Source organism: Sorghum bicolor, chromosome 5 (genome assembly GCF_000003195.3).
Source record: "Sorghum bicolor cultivar BTx623 chromosome 5, Sorghum_bicolor_NCBIv3, whole genome shotgun sequence".
In the NCBI taxonomy this organism is placed as follows: Eukaryota; Viridiplantae; Streptophyta; class Magnoliopsida; order Poales; family Poaceae; genus Sorghum; species Sorghum bicolor.
The window spans coordinates 59,218,401-59,241,733 of NC_012874.2; the positions used below are offsets into that span (position 1 = coordinate 59,218,401).

General features: G+C 49.9%; 2 protein-coding genes across 2 annotated transcripts; one reads left to right on the top strand and one right to left on the bottom strand.

Moving 5' to 3' along the window:
* On the bottom strand, positions 2,752-7,652 carry LOC8056978 (retinoblastoma-related protein 1). Its single transcript, XM_002450835.2, has 13 exons — positions 7,435-7,652; positions 7,105-7,151; positions 6,698-6,881; positions 6,508-6,574; positions 6,233-6,412; positions 5,943-6,133; positions 4,992-5,859; positions 4,172-4,328; positions 4,005-4,077; positions 3,746-3,919; positions 3,552-3,665; positions 3,324-3,450; positions 2,752-3,245 (listed from the first exon to the last, which is right to left on the bottom strand). The coding sequence occupies exons 1-13, from the start codon at positions 7,474-7,476 to the stop codon at positions 3,064-3,066; spliced, it is 2,406 nt and encodes an 801-aa protein (XP_002450880.2). The 5' UTR covers positions 7,477-7,652; the 3' UTR covers positions 2,752-3,063.
* On the top strand, positions 11,297-12,440 carry LOC8064824. Its single transcript, XM_002449574.2, has 2 exons — positions 11,297-11,915; positions 12,059-12,440. The coding sequence occupies exons 1-2, from the start codon at positions 11,446-11,448 to the stop codon at positions 12,162-12,164; spliced, it is 576 nt and encodes a 191-aa protein (XP_002449619.1). The 5' UTR covers positions 11,297-11,445; the 3' UTR covers positions 12,165-12,440.

A 23,333-nucleotide genomic window follows, 5' to 3' on the forward strand; every position in this document is an offset into this window, starting at 1 on the left:
CATTTTTGACCTTGTAATTGTGACTTATGGACCTCTCCAGTCCTCAGTATTTCTGGATACAAATACTATCTTGTGGTGGTGGATGATTATTCTCATTATTCCTGGACTTTTCCTTTACGTGCAAAGTCTGATGCTTTCCCCGCGCTTGTCCACTTTTTCGCTTGGGTGTCCACACAGTTTGGCCTCACTGTCAAGGCTGTCCAGTGTGACAATGGTCGGGAGTTCGACAACTCCACCTCCCGCGCCTTCTTTCTCTCTCACGGTGTCCATTTGCGCATGTCTTGTCCGTATACCTCCTCCCAGAACGGCAAGGCTGAGCGCATGATTCGCACCACCAACGACACCCTGCGCACTCTCCTGCTCCAGGCCTCTCTTCCTGCTCGCTTCTGGGCCGAGAGCTTGCACACCTCCACTTACCTCCTTAACCGCCTTCCTTCCGCTGCTTGTCCAGCTCCCACACCACACCACGCTCTCTTTGGTACCCCTCCTCGCTATGATCACCTTCGAGTCTTTGGGTGTGCGTGTTACCCCAACACCACCGCCACTGCTCCTCACAAGCTGGCACCCCGTTCGACCCTCTGTGTCTTCCTTGGGTACTCCCCGGATCACAAGGGGTATCGATGCTACGACCTTACCTCTCGTCGAGTCCTCATATCTCGACATGTGGTGTTCGACGAGTCGATCTTCCCCTTTTCCACCACTACCACTCCTGCTTCCACCTCGGAGCTTGACCTCTCCTCTGTGTTTCCTACTGACCCGGTGGTCGAGCCACCTTTCCCGGTGTTTCCTGCAGGTACTTCTACGTCGCCTGTCGCTCGTGACACCTCGGGGCCTCTACCCTGCCCGGGTCCCGAGGAGTCACCTTCCGGCCCGGCCCCGGAGCCTGACGCGGGTCTCGGGTCGGCACCATCGACACCAGCCCCACCGGCACGCTTCGCCCAGCCGGTGCGGGTTTACCAGCGACGTGGTCCCGACGTGGGTCCCGGGTCGGCGTCTCCGACTCCACGTTTCGCCCAGCCGGTGCGCGTCTACCAGCGACGTGCCCGGCTGGCGCCGCTGCCTCCGGCGGCGCCGGTGGCCCCCTCTTCGCCGGAGTCACCTGCGCCACCGGCGACGTCTTCCCCGCCGGCGACACCGACCCCGCCGCCGAGGCACCCAGCCTCTCGGGCCACGACGCCGGTGTACCACCCACCGCTCCTTCACCGACACCCGCGTCATGTTCACCCGATGGTGACGCGACACGCGGCTGGGACCCTGCAGCCCCGGGCTCTTGTGGCGATGCCCGGGGACTCGCAGGTCTCACCGGTACCCTCTTCCGTCCGCGAGGCCTTGCTGGACCCTCACTGGCGCCGCGCGATGGAAGAGGAATACGCGGCCCTCCTCGCCAACCAGACATGGGATCTGGTGCCACGACCGCCGGGCTCCAACATCGTCACCGGCAAGTGGATCTGGACCCACAAGCGCCGGGCTGACGGCACCCTTGAGCGGTACAAGGCTCGCTGGGTTCTCCGGGGCTTCACTCAGCGGCCCGGTGTCGACTACGACGAGACCTTCAGCCCGGTGGTGAAGCCGGCCACTGTCCGCACGGTGCTCTCGCTAGCTCTCACACGCGGGTGGCCCGTGCATCAGCTGGACGTCAAGAATGCCTTCCTACATGGCGTTCTTACTGAGACAGTCTACTGCAGTCAGCCGGCGGGGTTTGTTGACTCTTCTCGTCCAGACATGGTGTGTCGGCTCAACAAGTCTCTCTACAGCCTCAAGCAGGCCCCCCGGGCGTGGAACCATCGGTTTGCTGCTTTTCTACTGACTCTGGGGTTTGTGGAGGCCAAGTCAGATACCTCTCTGTTCATCTATCACCATGGGGCTGAAACTGCATATCTGCTGCTCTATGTTGATGACATTGTCCTCACAGCCTCCACTGAGTCACTCCTTCGGCGGATCATCGCCTCTCTTCAGCAGGAGTTTGCTATGAAGGATCTGGGTACACTACATCACTTCCTCGGGGTTACTGTTGAGCCTCACCCTGCTGGATTACTCCTTCACCAGCGGCAGTACACTCTTGATATCCTGGAGAGAGCTGGGATGACTGACTGCAAGCCCTGCTCCACTCCTGTTGACACCCAGGGCAAGATCTCGGAGGCTGAGGGTATACCAGTGACAGATCCCACTGCATATCGGAGTCTTGCCGGGGCACTTCAGTACCTCACCTTCACCCGGCCTGATATCACGTATGCAGTTCAGCAGATCTGCCTCCATATGCATGATCCTAGGGAGCCACACCTCACCGCTCTCAAACGGATCCTACGGTACCTCCGCGGCACAGTCGACTTTGGTCTTCTCCTTCACCGACGGTCGTCTTCCACCGAGCTCGTCGTCTACACCGACGCCGACTGGGCCGGGTGCCCGGACACCCGCCGCTCCACCTCCGGCTACGCCGTCTTCTTAGGCGGCAACCTGGTGTCTTGGTCGTCCAAGCGCCAGCCGGTCGTCTCCCGCTCCAGTGCCGAGGCGGAGTACCGTGCTGTCGCCAACGGCGTGGCTGAGGCTTCCTGGCTCCGGCAGCTCCTCACCGAGCTCCACAGCCCTCTCTCCCGGAGCGCGCTGGTCTACTGCGACAACGTCAGTGCGGTGTACCTTTCCACCAACCCTGTGCAGCACCAGAGGACCAAGCATGTGGAGATCGATCTACACTTCGTCCGGGACCGGGTCGCTGTCGGCGATGTTCGGGTCCTCCACGTCCCGACCACCTCCCAGTTCGCCGACATCTTCACCAAGGGTCTCCCGTCCTCAACCTTCACCGAGTTCCGCTCCAGCCTCAACATCACCAGTGGCTAGTTGTGTCTGTGGGGGGGCTCGTGTGTTGTACCTCTTTTCTTTCGTGTCCAGTCTGCGAACTCCGCTGCGACGGTAGTTCAGACTGCGGGGGGATGTTAGAGTATATGAGTATTAGGCCCATGAGGCTAGGCCCATGAGGCCCATGTATCCCTAACTATATGGCCACCCTGGTTAGGGTAAGCCCAATTATGAAAAAACAGACATTCTAACAGGGACTCAACGGCTTTGTCATTGATGCTGTTGTTGACACATTAGTGTTCTGTAGAAAGTAAAGCGAAGAATGAGAAAGAAAAAAACCTTGGCTTGCTGCAAAGGAGACACATATACATTATGAGATGCTGAAACTTTCTTCGGGGACAGATCTGGTAAATTTGGGAGAGGAGATGGCTTGGGTGATCCAGGAATTTGGCCTAAGCAAGAGTAATGGTATCATTGACACATAGGAAAAGAAATAACAGTTCAAACTGAGAAGTGGGTATAGCATATACCACTAGCATTCTTCTTGTCTTCTGGACGAGTACCGGATGATATTAGTGACACCAAGAAAGACTTGGCTGCTGGAACAAACACCTCGTTGTAAAAAGTAATAATATCAACATGGCGTGATACTAATACCTGTTGATAGCAAATAACTTTCAGAAAAAGAAGCAATAAGGAGCACCCGAAGAATGAAAACTGTCAGAATAAAGGTGCAATATAGAAGCCAAGGTACATACATCATTACGATTCCTACTCCCAATATAGACATTTGAAAAAACTTCTGGTTTGCATTGTGCTTCCTTTCTGTAATTGTTGAGTAACTCCTTGAATGAGGGTTCTAATTTACAAACCTGTCACAGAAGGCATGGTCAGCCAGCCAAGATAAAAGGAAAGTAATTGCAGGAAGCTCATTAAATAGTGTAAATGATACCTTTGCAACACCATAAAGACAGCAAAGGATAAGTTGATCGATGTGCCTATTAAAAAATAATGTTGTCTGTTGATCAAGAATCTGATTGAAGACATTATAGACACGCTCTGTCAGTTCCACATGTTGAAGTCTTTCGCACAAGTTTCTTATTCTAACAGCAGCCAACTTCAGAATCTGAAGAAATTACAGGTCAAAATCAAAACTTTAGGAAAGAAGATAAATCACAGAAGTGAAGTTCTGATTATGAAAAGATCCATACTTTGGAAAAGAATATCTTAATCGTCACATCAGCACATTTTTCATTCCCACCAACAGGATTACTGACAGTTGGACTGCAAAGTAGACAAATGGTAAAAAAATACTTCTGTTTCGTTAACAGAAAAGTAGAATGCGTAAATACAGTACAACTGAAACAGGTGATTAAACCTTTCAAATGTGGACTGGAGTGGATGGCATTTTGCTTTCAAACTAGTCGACACCATGTGACTTTGCTTGGGTGGAGGTGTCTGCAAATTGTGCTCTACCACTGTGTTCCTAGATTCATTGCACGATCTCTTTGGTGATCGAGGATCAGCGTTGTCATCTGCAAGAAACAAGTGTTGAATAAAATAGAGAGAAGAGCCAAAAGCCTAAAAAGAACGAAGAGGAGTACCAAATAGAAATATAGAATTACTTGTTTAAAAAACATTGCAGTTTAATCTTTAAGGTTATTGAACCTTCAAATTTTTAGACGGTATCCAATTAGAAATGCACCATATTTTTATAAACTCCTTGTTCAAAAAGTCACTTCTACAAAACTATTACACAATTGATATAAAGGAAAATAGATCCTGGACCGCAACTTGAGTTCATGTTACCTTCTGCACTAATAAGTGACAAGGACCATACTTTACACTAATATACATTGTACATTTACTAAGAATACATTGTACACTTGTACTGCTACAAACAAACAAATTCAGGGTGAAGTTTCATTGGTGCACAATGTTTCACATTATTAAGGCTGACTTTCATCTTTCCTGACCATAATTTTCAACCACATTACCCTTTACTTTTTTTTGCCTTTCAGCAATAAAGCTAATCTTAACCTTCAGGACACAATGCTAATACTGAACCAATATTTCATTCAAGCTTCTGATGATAAAATGGCAGTGACAACAATTATAGTTACTAAAGCACTGAATATAATGACTGCTACTTATAGACTAAATGTGAAAAATCAAACTAAGGCTGAGTAGCAAATTACCTGGACCAGCAGCACGTTTTTTAGATGGTGTAGCAGGCAAGCCCTCAACATGAATATTCTGCCTTGCCACTAAGTCATCAAGAGATGGCATTGGTTCAGCCAAAAGACCAAGGCGCTTTATTTCTGAAGTAACAGATGGCCTAGCAACAATCAGTGAGTTATACAATGAAGAACCTTTCTCCCATACCATACTTTCCAAAAGTTGTTGTTCTAAGGAATTTAGGTGCCTTTTCAATTGTCTTGGGAGGGTCTCTTCATGTCTTACAAAGTTCTCAATTATTTTGCTCAAATCAAATGCAGTTAGCCCTGTACTGTCAAGAACAGCAGGAAACATCATGAAGACTGGCTTATGTGTCGCCAATACTAGCTCCGCTGAACATGCAATCAAACATCGGTGAAAACGCTCATTTGACAGCAATGGAGTTAGATTATTTACATTGTTGTTTTGTAACTCAGCTCTGCAAATTGCCTCTAATACCCTATAGTACAACTTGGAAGCCTCCATTTTTCTTGCTTCTGCCCATGGAATATCAAAGGCATTTGCACAACTGATGCCTAATGAGCCACCCCGATCAGCAGAAGACTTGGTTGGAAAAATTGCTTCCAAAACTATGCTTACCCTTTCTGTGACAGCATTTGTCAAATCCCTATCACATGATGACAGCAACTGCTGAAGCTTAGATGAAGGCTTCTCTGGCAATGAAGATATCACCTCACGAAGCCACTTAGCTGTCGTCATGGCAGAAGTTACTGGTGTCATTTGCAGAATCTTGACTGAACCACCAGTGGCAGGTGACAAAGGGGAACTAGGAACAGTCAGCATGTTCTTTATTGTCTTTGTGGGAGATGCCAATATTTCAAAGACACGCTGCAAAAGAAGAAAATGAATCAATTGATACAATCTACAAAAAGAAATTCAACCTACTGAAATTTACAAACCATTCTGGATACCTTTGAATGTCCTAAATTGGTGGAATCCCCAGGCGAGTTCTCAGCACAGGGGATATAATCATTATTGATCAAAATTGATTTATAATCAAGCTCCCCTTCACAGCTATTTGGATTGCATAGTTTCTCCATTTTTTCCAGATTTGACTGGAAACACTCAGTATCAATGAGACCTTTGAAATACATCAGGCCATCTGCAACAGAACATTGACATAACAATTCAGCTAATTCAAGTATGCGGCATAACCAGAACTAGGTTTGCATGCACAAACATGTGAGGAAAGGTCCCATGCCTGTGTCTATCTTATCCAAATTTTCTGTTTTGCCCTCTGATGCACTTAGTGCTTTCGTGCCGAAAATGTCTTCTATTGCCTTATGAGACTTGTCCATCATTTCTTTCACACATTCTTCAGAGGCATGATAATTATGGCATAACGAAGCAATAAGATCCATGCCTTTCTCATTTTGTTTGACTGAATTCAAGCAAACCAAAAAAACATAACTATGGGCCATATGCTGAATGAACAAATTGAACAAATTAAAAAATAGATTCAGAAGGAACAATTACTTAAGTGAGAAGAGCCATCAATCATGAATCTCCTAAATTTAGCTGGTACGTGGATCAAAAGTATGGCCTGCATTGCAGTAAGCAGTTTTGTGATCAATCAAAAATACAAGCAGCAGCTCAGAGCAGTAAAGGAGTCATAGTTCAAAAATCCACAATGAAACAAAAAGAAAGGGGAAATAAGCAAACTGACCAATACAGCAACTAATCCATGGATGCAGGACACCAGGTCCTTGAACAATTCCGGTGATCTCGAACGAAGCATTAAGAAGAGATGCCACCCAAAAAGCATATACTCAGGAGTACTAGTCGATGATTCAGGCTCCTGCTCAGTAGTTCCACCCGAGAACAGTTCGTTATATGCTCTGCGGTAGAACCTGGCATTTCACGAGAACGTTGACAAGAGTTATCATACCATATTTGATTATGAACCACTAGACAAACTAAACTGTTACAGATACAGATTATATATCACTATATCAGTAGCCGTAATTAGTAACACACCGATAGAAATTTATGAGCATCGCATATCAACAAGACAAAATTACCGGCAATCTTGCTATTATTAAACTGAGAAGAAAGGTGCATTGCAACATTTACCTGCTTGCCTCTTTCAGAAGAACTGTCACACCCTCCAATTGCTTCGGCTGGATTCGCAAGTCCGGATACCAATGCAGAAACAAAACCAAGTTAGTTCCTCCCTAACCCTCCATCTCTACAGAGCAAACCAAACAAACCAAGACCAACTGCAGGGGGCGGATCCGATAAACTTTTGCAGCAAAACCGAATTCGACAGGGCATTAAACATGTAGTACACGCTTGTGATAATTAGATAAGATCCGAGTACACACCAAATAGCTTAGGTTAGGGTTTGGGACCTCGGCATCGCGCAGGAGAGAGGGGGGGAGGGAAGAGGAGGGGTGGGCATACCTGTTGGGTGCTCGTCGACGGCGAAGGGTCCGGCGAAGACATGGCGAAGGGGTCCGGCGAAGAAGCCTGGGCACCTGGCGTAGGGGCGGCGGCCTCTAGGGTCGTCGATCGCAGGAAGGAAAGAGAGAGAGCGCGCGCGCAGGGGGTGAATGAACGGGAAAAGAAATAGACGGAGTTGCTCCTCAACGGTACAGCGAGCGTGGTGGTATGCGGAGCGGAAGGCTAGATCTACGGGAGCCCGGCGCACGGCACGGAGACGGAGACAAGTCAAGGCTGCCCGTAACCGTAAACGCGCACTGACGGTTACGGCCCAGGTAGGCCACTAGCGAGGGGCGTGGGGGGGAGACGTGTTGGGCCCTATCTACGTGAGCCGTGGATTAGGGATAGGGACGTTGGCAACAAGGCTCTCTCACAGAGGTCCATTTGACCTATTTCTTGTCCGGATATTTTATCTGTCCATATCTCTATCTATATTAATATATTTAATTTAATATATATAATAATAACTTCCCTATATTAATTATATATATGTCAATTATATTAATTAGTTATAAAAACACAGGTCAGCTTCATCATTAAAGCTTTTTTTTAACAACTTCACAGGCAGAATTCTCGATGAAGCGAAGATTTGTTTAGAAAAACTAATTAGCAAAACGGCTTCACTAACAGCTTCATGCATGGCTTGGAGAGGGAAAAGAGAGAGAGAACCGTGAAAAACTACTCTGAACTATGTTCATACTATCTTTATTTTAAATTATAAGATGTTTTAACCTTTTTAGATATATATGCTATGTCTAGACATATAATAAAAACAATATATTTAGAAAAGTCAAAATGTTTATAATTTAAAACAAAGGAAGTATATGCAATGCATTCTAGATTAAGGATGGATTAAGAATGAAAGGAAATGAACGTAATGCTCCTCCATCGCACAAACTAATACATGCATGTTCAGGTAGCCTAAATAATGAGGGATGAGACTAGATTACCTGAAAAATGCTTTATATATATGGGGAAAAATGATACATTTCATGGAAATTGTTTATTTTCTAAGTTCATTCTTAAGGCCTTGTTTGGATGTTGTCGTATTCACTTCAATCCATGTGTGTTGGTGTGGATTGAGGTGGAATGTAGTTCAAGTCCAACTCCAATCCACCTCAACACATGTGGATTGGTGTGAATCCGACAACATCCAAACAAGACAGTTAAGGGCGTGTTTGGTTTACATCCACGCATTGTTGCATCGCGCTGAACCTTCCAAACTCTATTTTTGGCTCGTTTGGTTCATTGCATGAGTTGCGGCATGTCGCGGTTTCGCCATCACTTGCCACTTCATTTTCGACGTCCGCATATTAGTTGCAGCTTGCAGCGGCTGTAAACCAAACGCACCCATCCTAGTGCAGTCACAATTCATGATGCTTCTACTAGTAGATGGCGATGGTAAGTTTGCGCCGTGAATCATTCTAGACAGCACGGTAAAAGGAAAAGGAAAAAATAATGTGAAACTGTGTGAAACATGTCAAAATGTATGATATCGCTAGCAAATTACAAATCATAGGGCAATAATGTTTGATTTTGATATCCTTTAGTATGAATTTCGTTATAGTTCAGTGTTGATCCTAGATGCTATGCCACTACTCTCGTGTAGGGTTGGCTATTAGTCCCCCCAAAAAAAGTCACTTTTACTTTCCCATAATCTTTAACTAAATATGTACAAAAGAGTATCAATATTTATAGTGTATAATGAATATTGTTGGATTAATTGTTAAATATATTTTATATTGATATAATAAAATTAAGAAAGTTTAATCAGTATGCAACATGTTTTTCTATGTGGTTTATTTAGAGCATCTCCGAAAGTTTTAAAAAAGCAATTGGTACAGTGAGTTTTCAAAGTGGCTAAAAAAGTTTGGAGCATATCTATTGTATTTCTTCAATAGTTTATAATATCTCTATCCTAAAATATACAAAACAATTTTACATTAGCAATCTCATATTATTAATAAATCATCTTAACTTTTATATTTTATCTCTCTTGTATATTTGCATCAAGAATCTATTCTGCCTTTTATTTTTCCTACATTCTTCGACCTTCAGATTTGCTAATGAATACGTGCTCATTTATCCACACGGTTAAGTCGAGTTTCTAGTGCAAAAAGATTAGAAATTGATATAAGAAGTTGTTGGATAATAGTTTTTTTCAATATTATCAAAAATATACAACAAAAATATATAGACTGGAAATGACGTCGGATAGTGACTTCAATGAATGCGCTTACAAACAGGACTACGGTTGTTGCTTGCCTCAAGGCCCACCCCTGTACTTGTCAAAAAAAAAGGCCCACCAAAATCAAAACACTCAAGAGAAACATTTGGAAAAGTATTATTCGTCGATTTATTATAAAAAAAAATTTTAGTTAAATGACTAGTAGATTCAATAGAAGTGCTCAAGTAATTGTTGCCGTTTTTTTGGAGAACCGCTGAAATGGATCTGCTAAAAGATCTGAATTGGTTCCCATAAAAAGTTGCAAGTTAGGCTCGGCTTTAGGATCGTTTTATGTCGAACGAAGTAAAATGAAATAGCTCCACTGTCTCTAAAAATATACTTTCACAAAGCTTTAGGATGCGATTGAGTCAAAAATAGTGGTTTTCCTGGCTTCAACTAGCCTACGTGGTATTTAGCTGTTTTGCTAAACGATTTACCAAAACGACTGAGCATCTCCAAGAGTTTGTCAAAATTGACTTGTCAAATCTTGTGTTTTGGCAACTCGCTAAAATACATGACAAGTGAAATAATATAGGCTCTTCAATAATTTACCATTTGAACTTGGTAAAATTAAAAAAATAGACCCACAATTTGATCAGATTCAACTGTTTTGGTCCAGCGGAGCAATGGCGCTCTCTGACCGCTCCCATAAGTCACTCCTACCGAGCTTCCTCTACTCCCCGGCGGCGGCGAGGTCCTTCGCAGGCGCCTCCCGCTTTCCCGCCTCGCCCGCCACGGCGGTTGCCTCGGCCCCGAGTGTAGCGGGAGGTGACACCCTGTCGTTCACGATCCAGGCACCCAATGAGAAGATCACGTGCGAGCTGCCAACGACGCCAGTCTTGCGTGCGTGATGGAGCAGAAAGAGGTCGCGCGGGGCGACGAGGCCGTCGGGGTCGTGCGTGTGGAACCACTCTACGTCGTGTAAGACGACGACGTCGTCCAGGGGTCGCGCGGCCAGGGAGATGAGGAACTTTCCTCGCCCACGCGGGAACGGCAACCAGCGGCACAAAGGATGAGATGCGCAGCCGATACGCACGCGGATAAATGCGCGTGCGTTGCTCTCGGATGGCAAGTTATCAAATTTGTCAACTTCATTTGCCAAACCATTGAAGACTATAATTTCTTGTTTTATCAAATTATTAAGAATAACAATCTCATTTGGTAAATTCTTACAGATATTCTAACACTATCTATAAAGTTGTTCATAGAGCTAAATTAAAAAAAAAACAGTTTTACCGATGAAGTGGTGCCGTGCAAGATGAGGCCTTAATTTACAGTTAGAACGGTTCCCATTCGAACCACGGTTGCGGTCGGTGGAGGATTCACGGGCCCATATGGCCAGGTACTCAGGTGACCGAACCGTTCCAATCGAATCCAACGGCCAGGCGCCACCACCGCCGGCGCCCCCTACGGTGGCGAGGCTGTCGTCTTCTAGCCGCTTCGTGGAGCGGTGGAGGTGCCGGTCCACGCCGGCGCGTCCCCGCCTCGCCGCGTGTCCCGCCCCTCTCGCCACGTCCGGCTGCCTCCAGCGCCACCTCGCCCCTCTCCCGGTTCCAGACGCTTCTCCCCGCTCCGCATAAAAGCCGCCACCGCGAGCTCACTCTCTCCTTCACCTGACCAACCTGGGCCATCACAACAAAGAAGCGTCCGCCGCACACCCAGGCCCTTTTCATCCTTCCGTCACGCTCGGATTCTTGCGCGCCGAACCAGTCGCCGCCGCCCGCCCGCCCGCCAGCCAGCCAGCCATGTCGTCGTCCATGGCGTTCCGAGCCGCCGCGGGCCGCCTCCGCGCGGCCGTGCTGCGGCGCTACGCCCGCCCCATCATCGCTCCGGCAGCCTTCTCCCCTTCCCGCTCCGCTGCCACGACGACCACCGCCGGCGCCGAGCACCACAGGGCGGGCACCGGCACCGGCGGCGGCAATAATAACAAGCAGGTCCCGCCGCGCGGCGACTACGTGCCGGTGTACGTGGCGCTGGGGCTGATCGCGCTGTCGGTGACGCTGGGCCTGCACACGGCGCGGCAGCAGCTGGCGCACGCGCCCAACGTGTGGGTGGACAAGAAGAAGCGGGAGGCGGTGCCCGAGGTGGCGGCGCCGGAGCTGGCGCTGGGCGACGCCGAGCGCTTCGTGGACCGGTCGCTCTTCCGCAAGGTCGCGCACGTGCAGGACGACCGCAGCCTCGCCGCCGGCGTCGCCGACCCCGTCGCCGAGTACCCGTACGTCGTCGTTCGTCGTCGTCGTCTCTCCCATCTCACTCGTGCTGCACATATGAATCTTAGTTAAGACTTGTGAGTGAATAATCATTGATGTCTTCTTGAATAATCTTGATGGTGGTTCTCGATCGCGTGCGTGTGTGCAGGACGAAGAAGGCGGTGACGCTCAAGGACGTGGGCGTGGAGACGCCGGGGATCGAGCAGAGCAGGGAGGGCGTCCTCGACAAGATCTTCAAGAAGAATCACGCTTAGTTAATCAAGTGCAACGACGGGGTGGATGCTCTGTCTGGATTGCATTGCTTCGAGTTCCTTCTTAGTTCTACTCACTTCACACTGCTTCCCCTTCCACTTAACAAGTGTGTATGTATTACACCGTACATAAAGTATGTACGAGTATGGGGTTTGGGTCGAATCAGCTGTAGTATCTTTTTTTTAGACGAATCAGCTGTACTACTTTTGAAAGGGCGATGTGTGTACATAGTCGAGAAACACTCTTGTTTAGTAAAGTTCATCACGTATGCAAAGTAAGATTCACCCCGGTTGGTTGTGATGACATGAGGAAGGTGGCGCTGTCGTGCGGTCTATGTGTCCTCTCTTTCTAGGAAATTCTACTATAAATTAATTGCATATCTTTTAAATTTAGTTACTCTATTTATGATTAAATAATGTTTTTTAAATAAAATATAAATTAATTGTACAGTTTGGATTAGATAATGTTTTTTAAAAAAAACAAAAGTGTTATAGTCTTAAAATTTAAAAAGAAATTATCTAAACAAGGGCTATAATACATTGTAATTCTCTGCCTTTTACAATAAAAAAATACTAGTCTTGTCCCTGTTCACCCGGGAATCCGTTGTTGTATCAAATCCATAAAATATTGTTCTTGGAAAAAAAATCCATAAAATATTGTGAGGCATCAGCTGGTCAGCCAAGCAGCCTAAGACTTTGTACTTTTGTTTAGTTCGATGGGTTTGCCAGCTTTGCATTTTCGTTTGTACTTTCTTTATCCTAAATTATACTTCTTATATTCATAAATAAATATACATCTCGTTTTTACATCTCGTATAGGGCTTTACTACGTGTCCGATAGTAATATGTGGTATATTACATTAGTTTCTACTTCAACAATAGTATATTTTAACTAAGAATTTAGATAGAATATTATGTATTTTTTATTTTAGATTTTTAGGTATAATTTAGGAAGGTACGGTGTCCAATAGTGGATAACTTTTAATTTAGGGTGGTTTATAAAAGCCTAAATATTGAAATAAATATTTAATTTAAATTTTTAGATCAAATTTAAAATGATTGATAATGTCAAATGGAGATATTCAACAAGATCTATAAATCTACTGTTAACAATTTTTTATTTGAGATCGTTTAGAGTGTTAAATATATGTAATTAAAAAATAGTGTGGACTATATTTTACATATGCCGTAAACGTTGATGTCTTGGCTCAAATTCTAAAAACATATATTTTTTGTTTTTTATCGGTTATTACTGGCCACACGATGGTGATGGGTGCTACAACCTGGTAGTGATTCCCTGCTCCGGCATAGTGAGATCAAACATGTGATAGGAGATTATGAACATCTTTAAAGTTTAGTGGACTGATTCCAATTTGTATAATATGCATCTTGTTGGGTACCATAAAAAGAGATATCCAGATCAGAAGCGATAAAAAACGCAAAGGACAAAGCAAATCATCCACAAACGCACAAACGCCAGGGCACGGGCCCCAGATCATCTGACTCCTGAGCCTCAGGGCCAAACCACGACTCTCCGACCCCCTGGGCCTCGGACGCAGACACCGTCTCGCCCGATCCCCTCGACCTTGGGCGTAAGTTTCGCCTCGCCCGACCCCTAGAGGCTCGGACACAGGCACTGTCTCGCCCGATCCCCTCGGCGTCGGGCGTAAGTTCCGTCTCGCCCGACCCCTCCCGGGCTCGGGCGTCGAACGACGCCCCACCAGATCAAGGCAAGGCTTCTGACGCACGGCGCCCGTACCTACGACGTGACAGGCACAGTAACTTCTGTATCACGGCAGGGCATGGCGGTGACTGTTCCAACCACCCTGGTCACTGTGGCCTTACCTTTTTCACTATGCAACCTTACCTCTTTTACTGTGGTGTACTGCCTCACAGTGAAAGAGGAATAGGGAAGGTTAATCGGCGTCACTGTTTGCTGTCTCCTCCTACAGTTAACAGGACAAGAAGCAGCATCACCGATCCGACCCCCACGATTCCAACAGGGTTCGGTAACCCTCTACAGGAGCAGCCATGCTGTCAGCCATGCCTCAAGGACGGGATGGACGAGCTCCTACAGGGTCGGGACTATCATTCTTCCACTCGGCAGGAGGAAACCTCCAATCACCATGTAAAAACCTGCCTCCCCTTGAGGCTATAAAAGGGGAGCCAGGGCTCATAATCAGGATAAGTACACAGAGCTCACCACACTCACTCGCAGAATAGCAACCAGCACTCTGTCCACCACAAAGTCGAGACTTGGGACTTAGCCCTCTCTCGCAACCTGCTTGTACCCCCCTACTACAAGCACCTTTGGGTGCAAGGTTATACAGACCCCCCGATCTCACTGGACGTAGGGCATTCTTGGCCTGAACCAGTATAAATTCCCTGTGTTCCACTTGCATCACCATCCAGGTTTAGGTAGTCACGCAATCATATACTTGTTTGTGCCTAGACCACGAGTCTAGACGCCGACAGTTGGCGCGCCAGGTAGGGGCCTTTTGCGTGACATTCACCTGTCCCTACTGGAAAGGCTTGGATGGCAGACGGATTTCACCCACTCCGCCACGACACCATCATGATGTTTGGGAGTTTGGAGTTCATGTCCCTCGGCTCCGGCTATGACACGGTCCTCCTTCCACCACGTGGCGGTACCGATCCGCGTCCTGAGCCGACCCCACCACAGTCAGTGCGTGGGAGGCGCTCGGGGCACCATGCGGGGGCTGCCCGGCGGGAGCGTCAGAGGTCCAGGATCTCCGACCCTACCACTGAGGCGAGGGCCCGTCCGGCCCTCCCCCCGCATATTCCTCACCAGATCGCCCATTCCTCCGGCTCAACACGCGCTAGAGGAAGGGCTCGCGGAGCGTCACGCTCCACCTCACGGACCAACAGGGGATCATCGCGACCTCCTGTCCCACCCCGATCAAAGGGGAAGGCACGGCCCCCGCCCGTTCCCCAGAAAGAGGACAAAGGGGCCTCAACATCTCGTCCCCCTCCACCTATGGATAGAGGAGAGACAGCGGCACTTCCCGAGCTCCCTCTTGGACTCAGGAATGCAGCCGCCACGTACGCCTCTTCCGTGAGCACTTCGTTGAGTGCGTATGCGGACCTTCCAGGGCACCACCTCAGGTCTGCCCTGGACCTCATCGCTTCGCCACCCGTTTCGTCATACCTAGAGGATCTCCCCTCAAGCAATGACGAGTGGGCCGGCGCTGACTTTTCCAGGTATGGCGACCCGGAGACCTTCATGCGCTTCTTGGAGGCCAGCAACTACTGCCTCGGCTACTCCGACTCCGAAGACGGGAGCTATGACCCGTCACGAGAGTGCTTCAACCTTGAGGTCGAAGGAGTGCCCCACAACACTCAAGGGGGTGCTGGACCCTCTAGGCAAGGAAACATCACTCCACCACCCAACCCGACTCCTAAGACTGATCCCGGAGTCCGCGGAACAGCGTCAGCCCCCGCAGGAGGACATCGCCCTGACCTCGAACAGCTCGATGAGCTGGAGGCCAGGCTCGAAGAAGAACGCACACGCCTCCGCCAACTCCGTGAGGCCCTGGTCTGAGACCCATCCGGCCGCGGAGATGGGGGTGAGGCTAGGCGCCGTGCCTGAGACGTCAACCGCCGTATCGTCGAGGACCAAGGGGGTGACGCCCCGGTCTTCAGCACGACCAGTCAGAATGTGATAGCCGCCGCACTCCTCCTCAGGGCGATGCCAGAGCCATCGACTCCTGAGGGAAGAAGAGTGCGCCAGGGGCTACGTGGCCTCCTGGAACAAGCCGTGGTACAGAACACGGAAAGTTCTGCATCACAGTCCCACGGCGCGAGGCGCCAAGAGGACCGACACCCTCCTAACAAGGCACCAACGGTGCAAGGCCCGCCGCCTCCTAACCCGCAAGGGGGGGCTGACGCGGACGTTCGGGTCACCCTCGAGGCCAGACGGCGTGATAGGGACGAGGCTGAGTCTCGACGCTATCGACCGCGCCGAGGCGGAAGGTACGATCCCGACCACGACCGCAGCACGTCACCAGAGCCTCCGGGTCCCCGCGTCTTCAGCGAGGCCATACGCAGGGCCAAGTTCCCGGCGCGATTCCGACAGCCCGCCAACCTCACTAAGTACTCAGGGGAGACCAACCCTGAGCTCTGGCTGTCAGATTACCGCCTAGCATGTCAGCTAGGTGGAGCGGACGATGACCTGCTCATCATCCGCAACCTCCCACTGCATCTGGCCGATACGGCCAGGGCATGGCTCGAGCATCTCCCTGAGCGCATGATCCACGACTCGGCCGACCTGGTCAAGATCTTCGTCAGGAACTTCTAGGGCACATATGTGCGCCCTGGGAACTCCTGGGACCTCAGGAGTTGCAGGCAGAAGCCCGATGAGTCCCTCCGAGACTTCATCAGGCGATTCTCCAAGCAGTGCACCGAGCTCCCCAACATCACGGACTCCGACATCATCGGAGCCTTCATCTCCGGTACCACCTGTAAGGAGCTGGTACACGAACTCGGTCGCAAGACCCCCACGAGCACTAGCCAGTTGCTCGACATCGCCACCAACTTTGCCTCGGGCGAAGAGGCGGCTGGTGCCATTTTCTCCGACGGCGCAGCCAAGGGGAAACAGAAGGCCGAGGCCTCGGGCTCACGCGACCCCAAGAAGAAGAAGAAGGGCCGCAAAGGGAAGCAGGGTCAGTCGGATGACAACTTAGTCACCTCGGCAGATCGCAAGAACCCCAAGCGGACTCCTACTGGCCCCGGTCTCTTCGACGAGATGTTGAAGAAGCCATGCCTCTATCACAGGGGACCAACCAAGCACACCCTCGAGGAGTGCACCGTCCTACGTCGGTACTACACCGACATCATCGCCAAGGAGGGCGCTGAAGAGCCCTCTAAGGACGATGACCCTCAGGGGGAAGGCTTCCCCAAGATCAAGAACTGCCTCTTGATCTTCGGGGGACGTGCGGCTCGCCTCTCTGCGAGTCAGAGGAAGCGTGAACTCCGAGAAGTCTGCGCAGTCAGCACGGCCACGCCCTCGTACCTCAAGTGGTCCGAGAGCGCAATCACGTTCGATAGACAGGATCACCCGAATCGGATCTCCAATCCCGGAAGCTATCCTTTGATCGTCGACCCCATCATCGCCGAGACCGTCTCACCAAGGTGCTGATGGACGGAGGTAGCGGCCTCAACATCCTTTACGCTGAGACGCTGGCCCTCATGGGGATCAGCAAGTCTCGGCTCAGGAATGACACAGCGCCATCCCTCGGAGTGGTGCCGGGACATCGCGCCCACCCTCTCGGACAGATCGATCTGCCCGTCTGCTTTGGGACCCCCGACAACTTCAGACAGGAGGTTCTCACTTTCGACGTGGTCGGGTTCCCAGGAACCTACCACACGATTCTGGGACGACCATGCTACGCCAAGTTCATGGCCATCCCCAACTATACCTACCTCAAGCTCAAGATGCCAGGGCCAAAAGGCATCATCACCATCAGCACGACCAGTCAGCACGCCTATCAGTGCGACGTCGAGTGCATTGAGCAGGCCGAGGCTCTGGCTGAGTCTCTGGCCATCCTCACCGGCCTCGGCGACTGCGACCACGACGTCCCCGACCCCAAGCGTCATGCCGGGAGCTTCGAGCCGGCGGAGGAGACCAAGCTAGTCTTCCTCGACCTCGGGACTTCTGAGGGCAGGGCGTTGAGGATCAGCTCCAGCCTCGACCCCAAATAGGAGGTGGTGCTCGTCGACTTTCTCCGCGCAAATGCTGATATGTTTGTGTGGAGTCCCTCGGACATGCCTGGTATACCGAGGGAGGTCGCCGAGCACTCCTTGGACATCCGAGCCGGCTCTAAACCCGTGAAGAAACGCCTGCGCCGATTCGACGAGGAGAAGCGCCGGGCCATCGGGGAGGAGATCCACAAGCTATTGGCGGCCGGATTCATCAAAGGAGGTATTCCATCTCGAGTGGTTAGCTAACCCTATGCTAGTTAAAATGAAAAATGGGAAGTGGAGGATGTGTGTAGACTATACTAGTTTAAATAAAGCATGTCCTAAGAACCCCTTTTCATTACCTCGTATCGATCAAATAGTTGACTCCACAGCGGGATGCGAAATTTTGTCTTTTCTTGATGCTTATTCCGGTTACCACCAAATCAAGATGAAAGAGTCCGACCAGCTCACCACTTCTTTCATCACCCCTTTTGGAATATACTGCTACGTAACCATACCTTTTGGCCTCAAGAACGCGGGGGCTACATATCAGCGATGTATGCTCCAGGTCTTTGGGGACCTTATAGGCAGAACAGTAGAGGCTTACGTGGACGACATTGTCGTCAAGTCTAGGAAAGCAAGCGGCCTAGTTGCCGACCTGGAAGAAACATTCCAATGCCTTAGGGCAAAGGGGATCAGACTCAATCCCGAAAAATGCGTTTTTGGGGTCTCCCGGGGCATGCTCCTCGGATTTATTGTGTCTGAGCGAGGGATCGAGGCCAACCCGGAGAAGGTCTCGGCCATCGCAAACATGGGCCCGATTCGTAACCTAAAGGGAGTACAGAGGATCATAGGATGTCTAGCCTCTCTAAGCCGTTTCATCTCTCGTCTCGGGGAAAAAGGGCTACCTCTGTATAGGTTACTAAGGAAATCCGAGCATTTTTCCTGGACCCCCGAGGCCCAGGAAGCCCTTGACAAGCTCAAGGCTTTGCTCACCAACCCTCCCATTCTGGTGCCCCCCACCGAGGGGGAACCACTTCTTCTCTACGTCGCAGCCACTGATCAAGTGGCCAGCGCAGCTATCGTGGTCGAAAGGAAGGAAGAAGGGCACGCCCTGCCGGTCCAAAGACTGGTGTACTTCATCAGTGAAGTACTATCCGACACGAAGACCCGATACCCCCAAATCCAAAAACTACTCTACGCGGTAGTTTTGGCCCGACGCAAGCTCCGCCATTATTTTGAGTCTCATCCAGTCTCGGTAGTGTCATCTTTCCCTCTGGGGGAAGTGATTCAAAACTGCGAAGCTAATGGCAGGATTGCCAAATGGGCCATAGAACTCATGGGTGATGGGATCACCTATGAGCCTTGGAAAGCCATAAAATCCCAAGTCCTAGCGGATTTTGTGGCAGAGTGGATAGGGACTCAGCTCCCCCCACCATAGATCCAGCACGAGTGCTGGACCTTGTACTTCGACGGGTCTTTGATGAAAACCGGGGCCGGCGCGGGCCTCGTCTTCATCTCACCCCTTGGGGTAAGGATGCGGTTGCAATCCGACTCCACTTCCCTGCCTCAAACAATGTAGCAGAGTACGAGGCCCTGGTCAACGGTCTCCATATTGCGATCGAGCTTGGGATCAAACGGCTTGACGTCCGAGGTGATTCTAGGCTCATCATCGACCAAGTCATGAAAGAGTCTAGCTGTCATGACCCCAAGATGGATGCATACTGCAAGGCAGTGCGGCGTCTGGAGGAAAAATTCGACGGCCTCGAGCTTAACCATGTGTTGAGGAAATACAATGAGGCCGCCGATGCGCTCGCCAAGATGGCATCCGAGCGGGCCATGGTCCCCCCGGATGTTTTTGTCAGCGACCTCTACAAGCCTTCCGTCGACTACAAGGACGATGGGGGGTCGGATCAACCCCCAAGCGAACCAGGCCCCGACCCCGAGGACTCCACTGTTCAGGAGCAGGAGGCCATGGACATCGAGCCCGAGCCCCCTGCACCTGATGACTCGCCAGACTGGCGTTACCCCTTGCTGCAACGTCTCGTCGAGGGCACTTTGCCTTCAGACCAGGCTGAGGCAAGGCGTGTGGCCCGTCGCGCCAAGACCTTTGTCCTCCTCGACGGAGAAATGTATAAGCGCAGCCCCTCGGGCATCCTTATGCGTTGCATCCCACGTCGGGAGGGAATCAAGCTCCTGCAGGACATACACTCGGGGGCTTGTGGCCACCATGCCGCGCCTTGGACGCTGGTAGGAAATGCTTTCCGGCAAGGCTTTTACTGGCCCACCGCCGTGGCCGATGCCACTAAGATCGTACGAACCTGTGAGGGATGCCAGTTTTACGCCCGACAGATTCATCTCCCCGCTCAGGCTCTACAGACGATCCCCATCACCTGGCCTTTTGCTGTCTGGGGCCTCGACCTGGTCGGGCCTCTGCAAAAAGTGCCCGGGGGCTTCACCCACTTGCTTGTCGCGATCGACAAGTTCTCCAAGTGGATCGAAGTCCGACCCATCACAAGAATCAAGGCCGAACAAGCAGTGCTGTTCTTCACGGATATCATCCACCGATTCGGAGTACCGAACTCCATAATCACTGACAATGGCACACAGTTCACCGGGCGAAAATTCCTAGAGTTCTGCGACAGACACCACATACGTGTGGACTGGGCAGCAGTGGCTCACCCAAAGACCAACGGACAGGTGGAGCGCGCCAATGGCATGATCCTCCAGGGTCTGAAACCCAGGATCATCAACCGGTTGAACAAGTTCGGGAAAAGATAGCTCAAAGAACTGCCGACCGTGGTCTGGAGTCTAAGGACTTCCCGAAGCCGAGCCACAGGGTTCACCCCGTTCTTCATGGTCTATGGGTCGGAAGCCGTCCTCCCCACAGATCTGGATTACGGGTTGAAAAAGCATCTAGGCCCCTAGTGATTTTGGTGATTAATGACATTGTTGATTACTATGACTAACGTGTGTTTTGCAGAGGCAAAGTCATAGGTAAGGTTATGGTAAATAGGTACTCGATGGACAGGGACGTATATGCCTACTTAATAGTGGAAATCGTTTCGGTTTTCAAAGGATGGATGGACATCGTCGAGACTAGACTAGGTCTAAGTGCCATATGGTGAAGAAGGGCACTTAGAGTAGTTTAGGACTTTGTTTTCCTTTGACCGTACTATTAAGAGGGGCTTTAATCTAGTAGCTTGACTTAGGCAAGGCTTTAGGTTTAGGTGTGGTGCACACTTGGTAAACCTAGCACTAGGCAGCTCAGAGATAGTCCTTAGATCGAGAGGAACAAACTTCGTTTTGGAGCGATCGCGTTTCGACGAAGTTTGGGTGCCCAAGGAGGCACCGGACGCTGCACCGGACGCTTAGTGAGTGCGTCCAGTGAGGTCCTTAGCTGTTGGAAGAGTGCCGTGCTTAGGGTTAGACACCGGACGCTGGCACCGGACTCACCGAGCAGCGTCCGGTCCCTTACCCAGGGAGGTTGCAAACCTGCCCTGAGCACCGGACGCACCGGGTAGCGTCCGGTCCCATGCGCAGGGAGCTTGTAAGTTTCCCCAGAGCACCGGACGGTGCACCGGACGCTGGAAGTTAGCGTCCGGTGACCTGTCAGAAGCAAGTACAGTTCGCCGTTATGGAGCACCGGACGCTCGGTGCAGTGCGTCCGGTGACCCCGTTTTTAGTGGAAAACGGTTGGCTGACCTTTGGACTTCGTGGGTAGTATTTATACTCCTTCACCTCGTCCATGAGAGGTCTCTTGCCCATTTGAACATCAGAGAAACTTGTTGTGGAGCAAGAGAGTAGCAAGAGCCTAGAGAGGATTGAGAATTGAGTGATTTCTTGAGAGAATCCTTCTCTAGTGAGTTCCAAGAGTCAAGTGTGCATCCACCACTCTCTAGAGCCTTGTTTAAGTCAAGTGAGAGTTCTTTGCTTGTTACTCTTGGTGATCGCCATCACCTAGACGGTTCGGTGGTGATTGGAGGCACGAAGACCGCCCGGAGTTCTTGTGGGTGGCTCGTGTCAAGCTTGTGAGCGGTTTTGGGTGATTCACCGCGACGGAGTGTCGAAGAATCAGCCCATAGAGAGCACTTGGTCCTTGCGCGGACCAAGGGGGAGCAAGACCCTTGCGCGGGTGCTCCAACGAGGACTAGTGGAGAGTGGCGACTCTCCGATACCTCGGCAAAACATCGCCGAACACTTTCTTCCACTACTCCTTACATTCTAGCATCTAATTTGTGTTTTTACATTCTTAGAATTGCCATGCTAGAATAGGATTGGAACTAGGTTGCAAAACTTTTTATCCGGTAGCTCTCTAGGTCACACTAGGCACAAGGGGTTGAATTGGAGCTTATAGGTTGCTTAAATTTTTAGAGAAGCCCAATTCACCCCCTCTCTTGGGCATCTTGATCCTTTCAATTGGTATCGGAGCCTAGTGCTCATTATTTAGGCTTCACCGCCTAGAGATAAGATGTCTAACGGGGATGGACCGCCACCCATGTTCGATGGGGATGAGTTCCCGTATTGGAAAATACGGATGGAGTCATACCTTGAGGCATGCGATATAAAGTGCCTAAAAGCCGCGACCGAAGGGTTTACCCCTCCGGCAAAGGACACCGCTCTTACTCCACAAGAGCAAGAAAACGAGAAGTGGAATGAGAAGGCCAAAAACCACATCTTTAGAGGCCTTTGCAAAGAGGTGTTCAACCGCGTTCGGAGCCACAAAACCGCCAATGAACTTTGGAAAGAACTTTGTGCGCTCCATGAGGGATCAAAGAGTGAACGCGAGGAACGCTATCACCTAGTGATGGACAAGCTTAATACATTTGAGATGCTTCCTAAAGAAAATGCTAATGAAATGTATTCTCGCTTGAATGTCATTGTAGAGGAGCTTAATGGACTTGGGCTCACTCAAATGAGTGCGGCGGATGTTGCAAGAAAGATACTATGTGTTCTCCCCATTGAGAAATATGGGCACATAGTAACCGTGCTTCATCAAGGCGATTTCTCCACCGCTACACCAACGTCCATATTGGGGAAGATCAATGCTGATGAGATGTATATGCACATGAACCCCCAAGATGGCTCCTCATCGGCCAAAAAGGAGAAGGACTTGGCTCTCAAATCTTCTCACAAGGGCAAAGCCAAGAAGATTGAGGTTGAGTCATCAACTTCAAGTGATGATGATGCATCCATTGCCCTCTTGGTGAGAAGAACCACCAAGATGTTGAAGAAGCTCAACAAGAATGGAGTCAACTTTGACTCCAAGAAGAAGAAGTTCTTCACAAGTAGCAAGAGGAAGCTCATCTCTGAGATGGATTGCTACAATTATGGTGATCTTGGTCATCTTGCTCACCAATGTCCAAAGCCCAAGAAGGACAAGTACAAGAAGAAGAACAAGGAGCATGATGACTCAAGTGATGAAGAGAAGAATGACAAGAAGCAACACAAGAAGAAAGGTGGCAAGAAGGA

Coding starts and splice junctions, on each gene's coding strand:
- LOC8056978 (XM_002450835.2), bottom strand. CDS start 7,476: ATGTCTTCGCCGGACCCTTCGCCGTCGACGAGCACCCAACAG. Junction 6,882..7,104: donor CTTCTGAAAGAGGCAAGCAG/GTAAATGTTGCA, acceptor GTGAAATGCCAG/GTTCTACCGCAGAGCATATA. Junction 3,920..4,004: donor TTAAGATATTCTTTTCCAAA/GTATGGATCTTT, acceptor TAATTTCTTCAG/ATTCTGAAGTTGGCTGCTGT.
- LOC8064824 (XM_002449574.2), top strand. CDS start 11,446: ATGTCGTCGTCCATGGCGTTCCGAGCCGCCGCGGGCCGCCTCCGCGCG. Junction 11,916..12,058: donor GACCCCGTCGCCGAGTACCC/GTACGTCGTCGT, acceptor GCGTGTGTGCAG/GACGAAGAAGGCGGTGACGC.